At 47.2% G+C, this 17,252-nt stretch overlaps 1 protein-coding gene across 3 annotated transcripts in view; it reads right to left on the bottom strand.

The window, feature by feature from the left end:
• Nucleotides 1-1,426: 1,426 nt before the first annotated feature.
• Nucleotides 1,427-17,252, bottom strand: part of LOC144602227 (tetraspanin-18-like) — a 305,930-nt gene continuing 290,104 nt past the window's right edge. For all 3 annotated transcript variants that reach the window (XM_078415060.1, XM_078415059.1, XM_078415061.1), the window contains 6 exons: nt 14,299-14,493; nt 12,462-12,536; nt 10,815-10,913; nt 5,580-5,738; nt 4,583-4,666; nt 1,427-2,232 (listed from right to left, as the gene is read on the bottom strand). In XM_078415060.1, coding sequence (XP_078271186.1) covers nt 2,188-2,232; nt 4,583-4,666; nt 5,580-5,738; nt 10,815-10,913; nt 12,462-12,536; nt 14,299-14,493 — 657 coding nt within the window. In that variant the 3' untranslated portion in view covers nt 1,427-2,187. The remainder of the gene's footprint in view (nt 2,233-4,582; nt 4,667-5,579; nt 5,739-10,814; nt 10,914-12,461; nt 12,537-14,298; nt 14,494-17,252) is intronic.

Below are 17,252 nucleotides of genomic sequence, written 5' to 3'. Positions count from 1 at the left end.
TGGCAATCGGACAAAGAGTGTGCTGGCAGAGGGTGGTTTTTGTTACTTAGTTTAGTTTAGAGATACAGCATGGAAACAGGCCCTTCGGGCACCCGTTCGCACTAGTTCGATGTTATCCCACTTTTGCATTCACTCACTATTCATTAGGGGCAACTTTACAGAGGCCAATTGGAAGGGAACATGACTGAGAAGGTTATGAAGAGGGAAGACAGCAGAAACCTCTTGAGACAACACTAGAGAATATAGTGGGTAGAAAGGATGCGTGTAGATGCTGGTTATACACTGAAGATAGACACAAAATGCTGCCGTAACTCAGCAGGACAGGCAGCATCTCTGGAAAGAGAATGGGCGACGTTTCAGGTCGAGACTCTTCTTCAGACTGAATCTGAGTCTGTCTCCAGAGATGCTGCCTGTCTTGTTGAGTTACTCCAGTATTTTGTGTTTATAATAGAGGATGTAGATTTTTGTGTAAGGGGAAAGAGATTCAGAAGATCAGAAGGTGGTGAGTACTTTGAAGTTTAGTTTATTGTCACATGTAAGTCCAATCAAAGATTAGTCATTGGAATGTACTGCCCAGTGAATGGTTAAAGTGGGAGTGCTGACAGCATTTAAGAGACGTTTAGATGTCCACTTGAGCCTCGAGAGCTGTGAGATGGGATTAGTGTGGATGGGTGCCCAGTAGATGGCATGATGGGCTGAATGACCTGTGTTTGGCAAATGGCCTTGTTGTACATCTCTACGACTCTAAAACAGCAATCGACAATTCAAGCCAATTAACTTCATAACCTGTTTGGCCGCCATATGTGTGATTGACCACAACAAAAGGCATCGGTCTCTGTTTGCCGCTGAAATTTCAGATGCTACTGATTGACCACTCAACGAGCTTACAGCCCAGTGGGTTATTCATTGCACTGGTCACAGGTTTCCATTTCAAACAGTGCCTCAACAACTTGTCCCAATTATTTCTTACTGCAGGAGAAGGGCGAGATCGCCCATCTAACAGCCTGTCTGTCAATGAGACTGACAACATTCTGTTGCCCTCCAGACATTGGACCCCTCTTCACTGATTCCATTTGCCCCCTTGGACCAAACACCTTGGTATCTTCTCCAGATCAGGGACCCCGGTTTTGCCCCACCCCTCTCCAGACTAAGGACTCCTACTTGTTGTCCCAAACAAAAGGACCCCTATTCTGCTCCCCCACCCCCCCCCCCCCCCCCTCCCGACCAAGGGTCCCTGTCCCCTGCCCGGACCAAGGAGTCTGTCCAGTACATCTGCCATCTATCAGCATCACTACTCTGCCGACCAAGGAGAGCTTGTCTGCTCCCTCAGTGTAGGGAAGCACTTGTGCCTCTCCGGACTGACAATACCCTGTTGGCCTCCTTGCTCCCCCCACCCCCCACCCCCCCCCCACCACCCCTGTCCTGGACTGGACTGGGTACAATGTGCCAGCTCCCAATGACCAAGGAACTGTAAGCTGCTCTGGGAGGGTGCTTTTGTCTGCTCACCCTCTTCTCCGCACCAACCAGATTCTGTCTGCTCCCAAACCCCTGGTCTAAACCCTGCTTGCTTTCCCACCCCTGCTCTGGCCTCTCGAAGGAGAGGACACGTGTTGCTCTCTCTCCACTGCCTGGTCATGTGGTGAATAGAAGGGAATAGTGCGTGGCGCTCTTCACAGTTCCGTTTCTCCCTCTCACCACACGGTGGCAGTAGTTCCCGTCTGAGGACTCTTACTTCACATGACACTTGTCAAATTATAAATTATTCACATCATTACAAAAGCCACAAAGTATAAAGCAAATCACAGAAATTCAGAGAAACATCAAGAATCGAAACTGTTATGAAAGATCTAATTCTCCTCATGTATATTGTATCAGATTCAATATTGTGAGCATATTAGGTCACCTACATATCTTTGCACAATTAAGCCCCCACCCCCCCCCCCCAACCCATTTCCATCAGTGCCAACAGGAAAGGCTGCTCACTGCTTCCAGTGAAGTTCCCAGTCCAGCCCTCTCTTGGTTCGTGCTCTCAACTAATAATCGCACAATTACGTGGTTGAAGTGCCCGTGCTACATCCCAGGGATCCAGTCCCCGAGATGGAGAAAGCTGGTATCTGCATCCATCACTGCCAAACACGTAACTCAGTCCATGGTGTCACTCAGCACAGCTGGGCCAGAGAAGCTTGTCTATGCTCGTTGGAACAGCCAGATTGCAAAGATCATCACGCAGATCTGAAAACAGAGACACAAAATTGATTGTTTTTCTTTTTTGCTGCATTTTCACTTTTCCCATTGTCATATTTTTTAATTTGGAGACACTGCGCGGAAACAGGCTCTTCGGCCCACCGAGTCCACACCGACCAGCGATCCCCGCACATTAACACTCTCCTACACACGCTCGGGACAATTTACCCTAATACCAAGCCAATTAAACTCCAAACCCTGTACGCCTTTGAGGTGTGGGAGGAAGCTGAAGATTTCTGAGAAAAACCACGCGGTGAAGGGGAGAACGTACAAACTCCGTACAGACAAGCACCTGTAGTCTGGATTGAACCTGGGTCTCTAGCTTGTAAGGCAGTACGCTGCGCCACCGTGTCGTCCAATATGTACAAGTGTCAGCCTGGAGACTGGGCACCAACTCAAGGCTAATTCGCCACCGCAGTACAGAAGGAGCCCGGTATTGTTGAAGATTGGTAGAGGGTGTTATCCCCAGGGCCTGATGGCATCTCTTCCAAGTTATTGAGAGATAAGATAGGACATTGCTGGGGTCTTGACAAAGATCATTGTATTCTCTCTCACCACTGGCAAGATCGCAAAGTGTAGCAACGTTTCTTCCTTTGTTTAGGAAGGGAAATAAGGATAATCCAGGTAATTAAAGGCTGGCGAGCCTCACATCAGTGGAAGGGAAGCTATTGGAGAGAATTCTTAGAGATGGGATATATTCGCATTTGGAACAGTCAGCATTGTTTGCCGGGGAAGGTCATGTCTTACAAACTTAATTGAGTTTTCTTAGGAGGTGATACAGGTGATTGATGAGGGTGGATATTTCTTACATGGACTGTAGTGGGGCATTAAGCAAGATCCCTCATGTAGGCTGATCCAGAAGATTAAGATCCATCACATCCATGATGACCTGGTAGTTTGGATTCAGGATTGGCTTCCACATAGAAGATGAGGATACTGATGGTAGGGAGTCATTCTCACTGGAGGTCTGTGACCAGTGGTTTTCCACAGGGATCAGTGACTTGGTTGAAAATGTGGATGGGTTGGTTAGTAAGTTTGCAGATGACACAAGGATTGGATTTATGAAGATTGAAGAAGGGTACAGATTAAATACAGATATGGTGAAAAAATTGCAAGTGGCGTTTAATCTGCGAAAATGTCGGATTTTGTACTTTGGGATATCAAATGTCAGGAGAAAGTAGGGTCACAGTCATACAATGATAGTGTGGAAACAGGTCCTTCAGCCCAACTTGCCCACACCGGCCACATGTCCCAGCTACACTGGTCCCACCTGCCTGCGTTTGGTCCATGTCCCTCCAAACTTGTCCTATCCATGTATCTGTCCAAATGTTTCTCAACTACCTCCTCTGGCAGCTCGTTCTGTACACCCATCACCCTTTGTTTGAAAATGTTACCCCTCAGATTCCTATTAAATCGTTTCCCCGTCGCCTTAAACCTATGTCCCCTGGTCCTCAATTCCCACACTCTGGGCAAGAGACTACCTTCGGCATCTGCCCGATCTATTCCTCTAACGATTTTATACACTATTTCACGGTTTGTTCACTAAGTATGATTTCTTAGGAGGAAAGGTCAGGCAAGATAGGCTTGTACCCACTGGAATTTAAAAGCAGGAAAGAGCCCTTCGTTGAAACTCATAAGATCCTGAGAGGCCTTGACAAGTGGAAGAATCTACAACTAGGAGTCACTGTTTACAAACATTAATGACAGACATATCGTGAAGTTTCTTCTTTCAGAAGGAGTGAGTATTTGGAACTCTTCTTCAAAAGGTGGTGGAAACAGATTCTCTGGATGTTTTAAGGTTTGGGAGACAAATACTTGGTAGTCAAGGAGGTAAAAGATTACTGTATATCATCAGAAATGCGAGAGTTGAGGATAGATACAGATAACCTTTGACGATTGGCACATATTGCTTGTGACTATTTGTGAGTGAGGTGCGGGATGATCACAGTTTAATATTGCACAGAGACAAGGAGGATTATTACTGATTAAAGGGCAACTGACAACGGTGAGTGTGAGGACTGGGAAGGAAGATCACATCTCATCATAGACAAGGATGAGGACTGATGGTCACGGCTTGATAGAGGACTCTGCACATTGAATGGAGTCTTTGCTTCGTACAGAAGAAGGGGGATGGGAGATGGGAGACGGAGGTGAGGGGACAACTTGCTATTTCTGGACACTTTCATTTTCAGACCTTGGGCTAAAATCTTTACATGTCACTGATAAGCAAGGGGTTGGAGGGGGGAAAGAGAAAATGAGGTGTATGACTTCTCCAGACAGTTTGCGCACATTCTTTGTGTTGACATATTGCTGGGATTAATCCCGGTTTAAGGATTACCTGAATTATTAAGATCCAAATGGACAGACCTCCAGTCAGGTAAAGAATCATTTCCACTTTAGGCCCAAGTACATCGAAGCAGCCCTGAGGGAAAGGGAAGAGAAGATATGTTTAGAGTTTGGTGATTCTGTAGAGAGATACATTGTAGTTCTATCCTTTGGCAGTAACGTACATCTGGGCATGGTGGGATGGGGGGCAGAGTAAGAGGAGAGTTCTCCTCTGTAACTGCACATTGTGGTGAGTTTGCACAGCAACTTTGATAAGAATTCTATCTCAAGCCGGCCTTAGTCCCTTACCTAAACATTCTGCACCCCGATTACAGATTAAAGACCTCCATAATTGGGGTGCGGCCAATCCTCCAAACCCCTCCTCCCTTTACAATAGTTAGCACGCTGTGGGAGCTTGGGTTCAACTCACGCCAGCCATCTCGACTGCTGAAAAACAATCGCTTGCTGCTTCCACAGTTGAGTGACTTCACTGACTTCTCCAAATAAAAGCCGCTGTCATTGCTCCTTTCTTATTGTGGGATTTGTGAAACATATTTCACTCAAGACCACTTCTCACAAGCATGGGGAGGTACAGGTTCAGGGATATGCCACACACAGGAACTTGAAGTTTTTAACCCAGCACAGACATTTTGGGCCAAAGGGCCTGCTCTTGTGCCGTGCTGTGCTATATGTTCAATGTGATTCTGTGTATTCAGTAGCTGGATGTGAACTGAAGCCTGGCCTTGGTTCACTGGAGTTTTGCATTCAATTTTGTTTTGACAAGTGAAGTATTAGAGGCTCTTAAACATTAAGATGTTTCTTCTTCACACTTCAGTTCTAATTACGTCAGCGAACATTGACGTTAAAAAAACGTTTCCAACTTATGAGCAAATTAACTTATGCAAGTGCTTCAGGAACACAGCTCGTTCACAAGTGGGGAAGTTACCACATTGCAAAAATGGTCAGTGTTAGTTTAAGTTGGTATAGACCTGAATAAGTGTGTTCCATACCTGAGAGTTGATAAATTCAGCTTCACCAGTGATGCATTTCTTTACATCGAGTATGATTCCATTCTTTGTGGCTTCGTATCTTTTGCAACAAGCCGCTGGCACATCGGGGTGAGGGTTGAATAGGAAATCACGTGGCCCATTCACCCCACAGCACTCAAACTAAATAAAACAAACATTAAATGGTTGGTGACAACTAGAGACAGATGGAATCAATAGACAATAGGTGCAGGAGTAGGCCATTCAGCCCTTCGAGCCAGCACTGCCATTCAATGCGATCATGGCTGATCACTCTCAATCAGTACCCCATTCCTGCCTTCTCCCCATACCCCCTCACTCCGCTATCCTTAAGAGCTCTATCCAGCTCTCTCTTGAAAGCATCCAACGAACTGGCCTCCACTGCCTTCTGAGGCAGAGAATTCCACACCTTCACCACTCTCTGACTGAAAAAGTTCTTCCTCATCTCCGTTCTAAATGGCCTACCCCTTATTCTTAAACTGTGGCCCCTTGTTCTGGACTCCCCCAACATTGGGAACATGTTTCCTGCCTCTAATGTGTCCAATCCCCTAATTATCTTATATGTTTCAATAAGATCCCCCCTCATCCTTCTAAATTCCAGTGTATACAAGCCCAATCGCTCCAGCCTTTCAACATACGACAGTCCCGCCATTCCGGGAATTAACCTAGTGAACCTACGCTGCACGCCCAACCTAGCAAGAATATCCTTCCTCAAATTTGAGACCAAAACTGCACACAGTACTCCAGGTGCGGAATCCACAGCAAAATTGCCAATGTGCTGGAGTAACTCAGCAGGTCAGGCAGCATCTGTGGAGGGAAATGGACAAACGACATTTTGGGTCAGGACCCTTCTTTGTGACAGTTTAGTTGGTCATTTGCTCAGGGAAGTCATGGTTGAAGAAAATGTTTAAATTGGTAGCACAATGGGTTATATTCCCCAGTTGTTTGTATTCCTGGAAATGTCACCCTTCATTGCCAAACTCAACCAAATAGTCCCAGCTTGAATATTTTTACAATCAATAAACAAAAGTGCTGAAAGGAAATGACTCTGAGAGTCAGTTTGTTGGATGAAACTGCGGTTATTCGGACCATACGGAAGTCAGTGATTTCATTCAGAGGAGACAGCATGCTGTCTGCAGCCTACCGGGCAGGCGCTGGAGAAAGGCACCGCATTTTCTACACCCGTTTAAGAGCTGTCCCATCCAGCACCCCCACATCACTACAACCTCTCTCCCAAAATTGATAACTCCGAGGAGGTTAACCTTTAATTTAAAGATATTGCAGCGGGAATCCTGGAAATATTGCAATCTCAGTAGATTGGCACTTAAAGGTACCAATTTCAATAACTAACAGCATGCAAGTTCAACATAAATATCAGCTGAGCAAACAAGCAGCAGAGAGAGCTTGGACACTCTGGGGACATTTGGGTTTCAGGCACCTTAAATCTAAACTATGATCTGAGCGACATCCTCATTCAGTTAATAGTACGGATGGTGCAGAGAGTAGAGCTGCTGCCTCACAGTTACAAGAACTTAGATTTTGATCCTGAGATCTGATGCTGTCTGTATGGAGTTTGCATGTTCTCCCTGTAACTGTGTGGTTTTCCTTAGATGTTCCAGATTCCCCCCCACATTCGAAGGACATGTGGGTTTAGGTTAACTGACCGGTGCAAACTGTGTGCGGGTAAGGGTCATAAGGTCATAAGTGATGGAAGTAGAATTAGGCCATTCGGCCCATCAAGTCTACTCCGCCATTTAATCGTGGCTGATCTATCTCTCCCTCCTAACCCCATACTCCTGCCTTCTCCCCATAACATCTGACACCCATACTAATCAAGAATCTAGGGGGTAGTTAATGGGAATGTGGGGAAAATAGAGTGGAATTGGTGGAGGGTTAGTGTAAATGGGTGGTTGGGGGGTTAGCATGCACCTGCTGGGCTGAAGGGCCTGCTACCTGGCTGTGCAACCTCTCCCCTCAGAGTATCCAAGCTCTGCTGCTGCTTTGCTCGACTGGTATTCAGATGCAATGCTGAGGGAGCGATGCACCATCACAGGTTAAAGCAAGGCGCCTCGTGCCTCTTGTGAGCACTAGAAATCATTGGGAGAGTGTAGTGAATAGCCAGGAGCTGTTGCTGTGCCTGGCCATGAACATCCCCTCAACTGACACAGGAGGCCGATGGTCTACTGGGTCTCCCTCACACGGCGAGAACAAAATTGTTGCCCGTCGACAGCAGCAGCAGCAGCACCTTAATCCACTTTGCAACACATTTTGGATGTATAATTAATATTTTAGATTATTTATCTTAAAGGCTGCGCCTAACGGCTGCGGCTCTCTGGCAGTCTGTTTGTCTTTTTTTTGTGTGTGTCGGTGTTGGGATGGTTTTTGTTTCTGTTTTTGGCTGTGTATGTGTGGGGGGTGTGGGGGGGTGTGGGGGGGGTGGGGTGGGGTGGGGTGGGGGAAACCTTTCTTTTATTGGGTCTCTTCCCCGGGGCGCAGCTCGGCCGCGGGGCCTTCCATCGCCCGCGGGGCCTTCCACCTCGGCCGCTGGACTTAACATCGCCGGCGCGGCTCAGCCGCGGGACCTAACAGTGCCCGGCGCGGCTCGGCCGCAGGGCCTTCCATCGCCCGGTATGGCCGCGGGACGGTTCAGTGCTCGGTGCGGCTCGGCCGCGGGGCCTTCCATCACCCGGTGCGGCTCGGCCGCTGGACTTAACATCGCCGGCGCGGCTCGGCTGCGGGACGTTTCAGTGCCCGGTGCGGCTCGGCCGCTGGACTTAACATCGCCGGCGCGGCTCGGCTGCGGGACGTTTCAGTGCCCGGTGCGGCTCGGCCGCTGGACTTAACATCGCCGGCGCGACTCGGCTGCGGGACGTTTCAGTGCCCGGTGCGGCTCGGCTGCGGGACTTAACATCGCCGGCGGCTCGGCTGCGGGACGTTTCAGTGCCCGGTGCGGCTCGGCCGCTGGACTTAACATCGCCGGCGGCTCGGCTGCGGGACGTTTCAGTGCCCGGTGCGACTCGGCCGCTTGACTTAACATCGCCGGCGCGGCTCAGCCGCGGGACGTTTCAGTGCCCGGTGTGGCTCGGCCGCGGGACCTTTCATCCCCTTGCGGGGGCTGTGCGTGTCGGTTGTCTCGGTAGGGGTCAAGCTGCCTGTCCGTGGGCGCGGGGGGGAAGAGAGTGGAAGTTTTGTTGCCTTCCATCACAGTGAGGGGGTGTTTGGAGTCACTGTGATGGATGTTGGTGTTGGGGTCGTGTGCCCTGTGTTCTTTTCTTTTTTGCTGTGTCTTGTGACTGCTGAAATATCGTTCGGTATTTATACCGAATGACAATAAAGTTCTGTTATACTGTTATATTAAAGTTAACTGTTAAGGGAAAGGCTTTGCCCAACATAACTACAAGCACCTGCTCACCTTCTTACAAATTGTACACACTACAACCCAAATTGGTCTCACGTTGTAAGAGGACATCCCAAGACCTTCTATAAGCATGGTAGACACAAAATGCTGGACCTTCTATAAGCATGGTAGACACAAAATTCTGGAGTAACTCAGCAGGTCAGGCAGCATCTCGGGAGAGAAGGAATTGGTGACAATTTGGGTCAAGACCCTTCATCAGCCTGAAGAAAGGTCTCGACCCGAAACGTCACCCATTCCTTCTCTCCCGAGATGCTGCCTGACCCGCTGAGTTACTCCAGCATTTTGTGTCTACCTTCGATTTTAACCAGCATCTGCAGTTCTTTCCTACACCTTCTGTAAGCATATCAGGGTAGCCAGTGAAAGAATGGGCCCCCTTACAGAGCAAAAGGGGTCATTTATGTGTGGAGCCGTGCGATATGGGTCGGTAATACCTCGGTATTAAATATAATGAAGTCAGAGTGGGGTATTGGATAATCTGGCGCAGTGGGTTAGTATGGAGAAGGGTCTCGACCCAAAACATGAGTCTGAAGAAGGGTCTCGACGCAAAACGTCACTTATTCCTTTTCTCCAGAGGCACTGCTGTCCAACCCACTGAGTTACTGGAGCTTTTTTTGCCTATCTTCAGTTTAAACCAGCATCTGCAGTTCCTTCCTACATATTAAAAAGGAGGTGTTGGATGTCGTGGGTTACACAAGGATTAATAAATCCCCAGTGCCGAATGAGATCTAACCCTGGATGTTATTGGGGAGCAAGGGATCTGGGGCCCTAACAGAGCGTTTGACTCCATGACTCTTTCTGAGGATGTGTTAACAATTTTTGAACAGGTTGAATCCTGCACTGTATGTATGCAAATGTGTAGTTTTAACACTGGGTTTCAGCATCTGGAGCAAAGCACAAATCCACTTGAAAGTGGCCTCAGAACTCACAGCAGATCGTCAAGTAAAGGGTCATGATGGATGTCAATGTATCAAGTACTCCAATTAACCAGTGTCAGTCTGTGCTCTCCGTCACTCTATCGTGTCAGTTTGCTCTCACTCACACTGTCCTGGGCCAGTCTCTGCTCTGCCTCACACTGTCCTGTGTCAGTCTGTGCTCACCCACACTGTCCTGTGTCAGTCTGCCCCCACCCACACTGTCCTGTGTCAGCCTGTGCTCTCTCACACTGTCCTGTCAGTCTGCCCTCACCCACACTGTCCTGTGTCAGCCTGTGCTCTCTCACACTGTCCTGTGTCAGCCTGTGCTCTCACTCACACTGTCCTGTGTCAGCCTGTGCTCTCTCACACTGTCCTGTGTCAGTCTGCCCTCACCCACACTGTCCTGTGTCAGTCTGCCCTCACTCACACTGTCCTGCGTCAGTCTGTCCTCACTCACACTGTCCTGTGTCAGTCTGTGCTCTTGTTTAGGACTGTTCCATGCCCACCTGTGATCTCTCAGCATTGCCCCAATGTTGCCCAAGGTTGCTTCCTGCAAAGTGCCTGATGGGAGTATGCAGTTTGTGAAGAAACAGATGACAGATGCAGTCTTCGCCTGCAAGTGGGGAAATTATACCTGACTTGCTGTGAGATAGCCTTTCATATATTTAATAAAGCAGAAAATAAGTTGCACAGATGATCATCCTCAGTGTAAAGCCATAGGGCACCACATCAAACCACAGTCCCTGAACAATGGTCCAGACTCCAATTGACTGTATGATAACATGACCACCACACCGTCAAACCCATCTCCATCAGTCACCCATCCTGTCAGTCTGCTACTTTGAAAGGGATGATCCATGAGGAGGGATCTGTTCAAGATGAGCTCACCCTGATCATGACGGAGTCGCAGCTTTCTGTGTAAGCATCTGTGATGTTGGCTCCCATATAGTACCCTCTCAGCTCTTCCTCAAAATACAACTTTGTTAACTGGAAAACAAAACAGAGTGAGGACTGAGATAACACAGCACTTCCCATTGACAAGATGCTACCGTGCCACGGAATGGTAAATGTTCTTGAATAACTATCGCACCACAGATCAATTTTGAATGCAGTTATTGCTTCATAGATAAAGCAAGGAAACGAGCCCTTTAGCCCGCCAAATCTGCACTGACTATCAGCCACCCACTTGCACTAGTCTCATATTAATCCCATTTTTAAAAGTCTTCCTGTGTTCTCATCTTTCTCTCTCTCAGATTCTCCCACACACCCATATACCAGGGTTTATTTGCAGTGGTCAATTAAACTACTGACTTGCAAGTCCTGGCGATGTGGGGAGAATCCAGAGCACCCAGCAGTCACAGGGAGAGCTTGCAAACTCCCCACAGACAGCACCCGAGGTCAGGATAGGACCCAGGTCACTGAAGCTGTGAGGCAGAGGCTCTACCCTCTAGGCCAAACAATGCAGTGTTTGTAAAATAAAAATGCCGATGATGGTTTAGGCAGAAAAAGATCTGTTGCTCACATCACTAAAGATTCATAATTAATTTGGACAGACTGTAGCTAAGCTAACAGGGTGGGCGTTACGTTAATAGAACTGTTCAGAGTAAGGAAAAACATTATTTTGACATTGTGTTGGCTGACAGCCAAACCACATGTAAAGGTCTGTGCCTAGTTTAGATCCCCCAACTGCTGGGCACTGAATGCTTCTGGAAACACTTCAGAACTCGACTACAAGAATAATTCAATAGAGGTGCTAAACCTAAAGAGCCTGCTGACAACTCTAATACACTGTGCGAGGACCAACAGATTGTACAGAATTATTAACAGTGTTGTCCATCGTCCATGTACAGGCTTGAAGCAATTCACAGTTGCCTCTCTATTTGCCACACAGAATACCCAGACCATATGTCAGCTTCTAACATTAGTGCTTGACACTGTATCAAGCTGACAGCAGATGCATGATTGCAATTTGGCCTCTAAACGTGGCCCAGTGCGAGAGGAAGACGGTGAACATCGTTGAGGTGTGGGGAGAGGGAGGCTCTATCGGTGGTATGGCTGTCTCACAACTCCAGCAACCTGAGTTCAGTCCTGACCACGGGTGCTGTTTGCACATTCTCCCTGTGACCACGTGGGTTTCCCCCGGGTGCTCTGGTTTCCTCGCACAGGATGCACAGGTTGTCAGGTTAATTGGGTAGTATAAATGCCCTTCTTATAGGTGGCCAATGGAAGAATTAGCGGTATTGCTGGGCACGTGTGAGGGAATGGATTACTGGGAATACGTGGGAGAACGGCACTAATTGAATTGAAATGAGAAGTATGTGAAAGAATGTCGTAGCAAATAATGCACAAGATTGCGCCATTTGTTATCAGAGTATCACAATAATTTCTATCAGTTCTATAGCACTGCTTCATTGAGAACACTGTGCAAATGGTTTCATTACTATTGTAAGAGAGTAAGAAATCATAAAACTGCTCACAAATGTTTTGCACAGAGCTAATTGGATCGTCATGACGGCCGCTCTGATATGCACTTACTTGATCTCTGAAGAGAAACGCGAGAATTCCAGCAGCAAGCTCCACCATGCACATCAGCAGAATTAGCAAGAAACACTGAAACAAGAAAAAGGCATGGGCATGAGGCACCATCAACAGGACTGCAGCACAAACACGGACATTGCTGTACAGATGTTGATGTTAATGCTTTCACCTGCCTTTCACTGGCAGACTTGCAGTTTATCCCCAGCTTGCAGCCTGGTAGCTCCACACTTGTCCACACACTTATCATGGTTGCACATTCGCTGATAATTGTGCAGTGTTCAGATCGACGCACAACTCGTCTGCAAATGAAGCAGCCCCTAACTGCACGTACAAAGATCTAAATAAAGTTCAGGCGACCAATCTAGCAAGTAACGTTTATGTCAGAAAGGTGCCAAGCAATAGACCATCTGCACAAGAGAGCAGCTGATCATTGATCCCTGACAATCGAAGGCATTGCCAAAACGAGGTCCTCACCGCCATCATGCCGAGGGTCACTGACCGACCAGAAATTTAGCCAGACATTAACACATTAACGCATTAACACCCTGGCTATAAGAGCAGGTCAGAGGAGATTCATGAGCTAGGTAGATCACCTCCTGATACACTACAAGACATAAATCAGGAGTGTGATGGAATATTTTCTGCAGCACCAAGAACTCTCAAGATATTACACACCAGCTGGGATAAAGCAGTCCACCTATTTGGCACCCATCGACTGTCTTGAACAATGACTCTCTCCAGCAGCAGCACCCTGTGGCTACAGTGGGCCCCACCTATCAAATGCACTGCTGGGTCTTGATTTTTCTTTTCCTGAACAATGAGATGTTATTGAATTAATCACGGTTACAGAGTACTGGAAAGATCAAAATTGCCTAGCATTTTGCAAACATCAATTAATCAGTCATCAGATGACAATGTTATCATCCTTTTCCACATCACATTCGCCCCACTGCAATGACCAGCGTTCACAAATAGCCTCCGCCGGTCCCCGTGGACACCGCGTGTTCCTCTCCAGGGACACGCGGACACGGATGTAGGCCCGGAAGAGAGGCAGGCAGTCGATTTCAACAGAGTGGTCCATTTTGTTCCTCTAGTAACTTTGGTCTCCACCCTATCCCACCAATGAGGACCTGAGAGAGAGAACGTGAGAGCGTGTGAGGGGAAAGATCACTCTCTCCCTCTGCCCTTCTGCTTCAGGTTTCTGGGCCTGCCGTCTGCTCCGAGCCCCAGTGGAGTGTGTATACCTGGGAAGGATGATCACCTCCCTCCATCAGATGCCCTTCTGGTTATTAACTCTTCAGTTTCCATCAGACACTTTGGATGCCTGAGTCAGAGCAGGTACAAATTCAGACAACTTATCGGACTGGGCTGCTGATCAAAACAGCAATAAATCACTGCTCTCTGGGATACATGACGGGAAACACTGGCCAGAAGCCTCCATCACTTCTACCTGCATTTTAGATGTACACTACTGTTGTGGTTAGGTTTCAGGTCTAGCGAATGAGATTTGGATCACTGAGACGTAAATTCCAATCCCACACTGGCAGCTTAACCTCACACTGCTCCACTCTAGGATGGTGCTGTTCGGGTTTCCAGCTGTGCCATCCTCCCCCTGGTTTTATCCTGCGCACTTTGTGGTGTGCAACTCTTTCCATTAGCAGACGTCCAGCATGTTCCCAAGTCCTCAAACATCCCATGGAAAGGCCAAGACTGAGACTGACAGTCAGCAGCACCTGGAGATGTTGAGCCAAACACACTGACGACATTGGTGCGTCGCTGTGCTCTGAAGGCAAGGGCTTTAAAAAGGGTAACAAATTGGAAAACGTGCACTTACAACCATGAGAAGGCATCTGTTCTTGCGGAAAGCAGCAATGCTGCCGAGAATCCCAAGAACAAGCAGCACAACAGATAAGGCGACGGCGTAAATTGTCCCAATGAAGAGGGCATTGCTGACTGACAGTGCGTCTCCAGGTCCTGAGGGGTAAAGCAATAACAAGCATGCTATTGCAAGCAGGCCGGTTCCACTCAGCTGTAACACAACAAAACAGACATCATCAGCCAGAGCCTTTATCCCAACAGAACAGGCATCACCACCCCCCATTACACAACGTACATATCATATCCATTTCCCAGTTCAATTGGACAAACTAATGGTTAAATGAATGGATAACAACGACTAATTATGTCTAAAATGGTTAGCTCGCGACGAGAAGGCAGGTAATCCGGCAGAAAGATCATTGAATTGAAACTTTAAATTCTTCAAAAAACTCTGGCAAGTTAATGAGATACAATTTGACTTTTACAAATGCTTTCTCGAACCACACTGAACGAGTGACCCTGTTGCTGTTCCTATCCTTTCTGCGGTTAATGGATTGATCTTGACAACCATTTTTGTAACATTCAAATTTTCCATTCCTCATTCTCATCCCTGAATCATTTAGTGGTTTGGAGATAACAGCCAAATAAATCTCCTTCCCACTTCCCTCAGCATCTCAGGATGCATTCTATATGGGCCAATGTAGTTTGTCCAAATTAAGTCTGCATTACCAGCCTTTCTTCATGTTTGTATGTTCCTGGTGCAAAAATAGGCCATTCGGCCCATCAAGTCTACTCCTCCGTTCAATCATGGCTGATCTATCTTTCCCTCTCAACCCCATTCTCCTGCCTTCTCCCCATAGCCCCTGATACCCTTACTAATCAAGAATCTGTCAATCTCCACCTTCAAAAAATCAAGTGACTTGGCCTCCACAGTCCTCTGTGGCAATGAATTCCACAGATTCACCACTCCCCAACTAAAGAAATTCCTCATCATCTCCTTTCTACAGGTACGTCCTTTTATTCTGAGGCTATGGCCTCTGGTCCTAGATTCTCTCACTAATGGAAACATTCTCTCCACATCCACTCTGTCCAGACCTTTCACTATTCTCACATTGTCATACTTTTTTTCCTTTAATGTTTAGCCCATCCAGAACATCAACGACATTCTCTTCTCTTGAGGCTCTAACAGCATCTTCTTCCCAGATGAAGTCCTGGTACCTCAGCAATGTTTGGTACCTCAGCCATGCCTTTTCCCTCCATCAGTGAATTTCATTTTTTCTCTGGCCTTCCCCTCCTCTCCTCTTACAACTACAGTACTTTCCTGTTCACACATCCACAGAATATTTCTGACATCCCTTTTACTTTCACTGCCAGTCTTTTCACTCCACTTTTAAGGAGTCCCATTGGCCAGTTACAGCTTTGCCTGCCATGCTTTTATCCCATTTTTCCTGAGCCGGATCTGTTCTTCTCCCATTGAAATTGGCCCATCACCTTTGAATTATCTGTGTCCTTTCTCATTGCTATTTAAACTTTATGATTGCTCCTTCCTAGATGTTCCCCCAATGATATTTGCTCCACTTGGCCTTGCCCAGCAATGGTGCATTTCTCATTAAATCAGAAACATACTAATCAAGAAAACTCTCCTCAATACTCTTCAGAAACTCCTCCCCCTTTGCTCCCAGTGCTCTCGAGGGGTGGCACGGTGGCGCAGCAGTAGAGTTACTGCCTTACAGTGCCAGAGACCCCGGTTCAATCCTGACTACGCGTGCTGTCTGTATGGAGTTTGTACGTTCTCTCCGTGGGTTTTCTCCAGGAGCTCCGGTTTTCTCCCACACTCCAAAGACGTACAGGCTTGTAGGTTAATTGGCTTGGTAAAATTGTAACTTGTCCCTTGTGTATAGGGTGGTGTTAAGGTACAGGGATCGCTGGTCAGCCCTGACTCTGTAGGCCGAAGGGCCTGTTTCTGTGCTGAATCTCTAAACTAAACTAAACTAATCAAGAAAATTCTCCTCAATGCACTTTAGAAACTCCTCTCCCCTTTGCTCTCGGTGCGATCCCAATCCATATTTGGATAGTTGACAGTTTCATTATTACTGCTCGATCTATTCTGTATTTATCTGCTATGTGTTGTCAAATCTGGACAATACTCATCCCACCTGCGCCTTTGGCTCTGATATGAAGCACAATTATTATTGTCTCTGGATTTAATTATTGTCCTTCAGATAATTGTGTTCGGATTTCAGCGCATGAGAAAAGGAATTAGAAGTGGGCCAGTCGACCACATGTGCTTGCTCCACCATTCAGTAGGATCATGGCTTATTGGTTATAATGGTGCTGCTTTCCTGCATTAATGCCATGTCATTCCTTTAATATGCAAAAATCTATCTTTCCCTATCTTAAATAAGTGACCCATCCTCCAGAGACCTCCTGTGTCGAGAATTCCACAGATTCATTGCCCTCTGGGTGAAGCCATTTCTTCTCATCTCAGTCCTGTTTTCATGTGAATTCATTAATTTTAAAATTTTCACAGATATCTAAATTTAGAATTTTTAAATTTCAATCACCAAGGGTGGCACTGTTGCACAGCTGGTGGAGCTGCTGATTAACAGCGCCAGAGACTCAGGCTCGATCCTGACCTCGTGTGGAGTTTGCACGTTCTCCCTGTGACAGCATGGGTTTCCTGCAGGTGCTCCACTTTTCTCCCACATCCCAGAGACGTACAGCTTTGTCAGTTAATTGGCCTCTGTAAAGTGCCCCAAGTGTGGATGAGAAAAGTGGGATAGCGTAGAAATGTGAATGGGCGATTGATGGTGGGCGTGAACTCAATGGGCCAAATGGCCTGTTTCCATGCTGTACTTTTCAATCAATCAATATTTAGAAACAGTGGAATTGGCCTGAAGAGTGGGAGTTGCCAGAAGGCTGCCATCATTCATTCGCTTTGTCACGTGGAATGGTGGCGTGGCAATGATG

The sequence above is a fragment of the Rhinoraja longicauda genome, chromosome 18, assembly GCF_053455715.1.
Source record: "Rhinoraja longicauda isolate Sanriku21f chromosome 18, sRhiLon1.1, whole genome shotgun sequence".
In the NCBI taxonomy this organism is placed as follows: Eukaryota; Metazoa; Chordata; class Chondrichthyes; order Rajiformes; family Arhynchobatidae; genus Rhinoraja; species Rhinoraja longicauda.
Note: the sequence above shows the minus strand (reverse complement) of the source record. Positions and strands in the feature narration are given on the sequence as shown.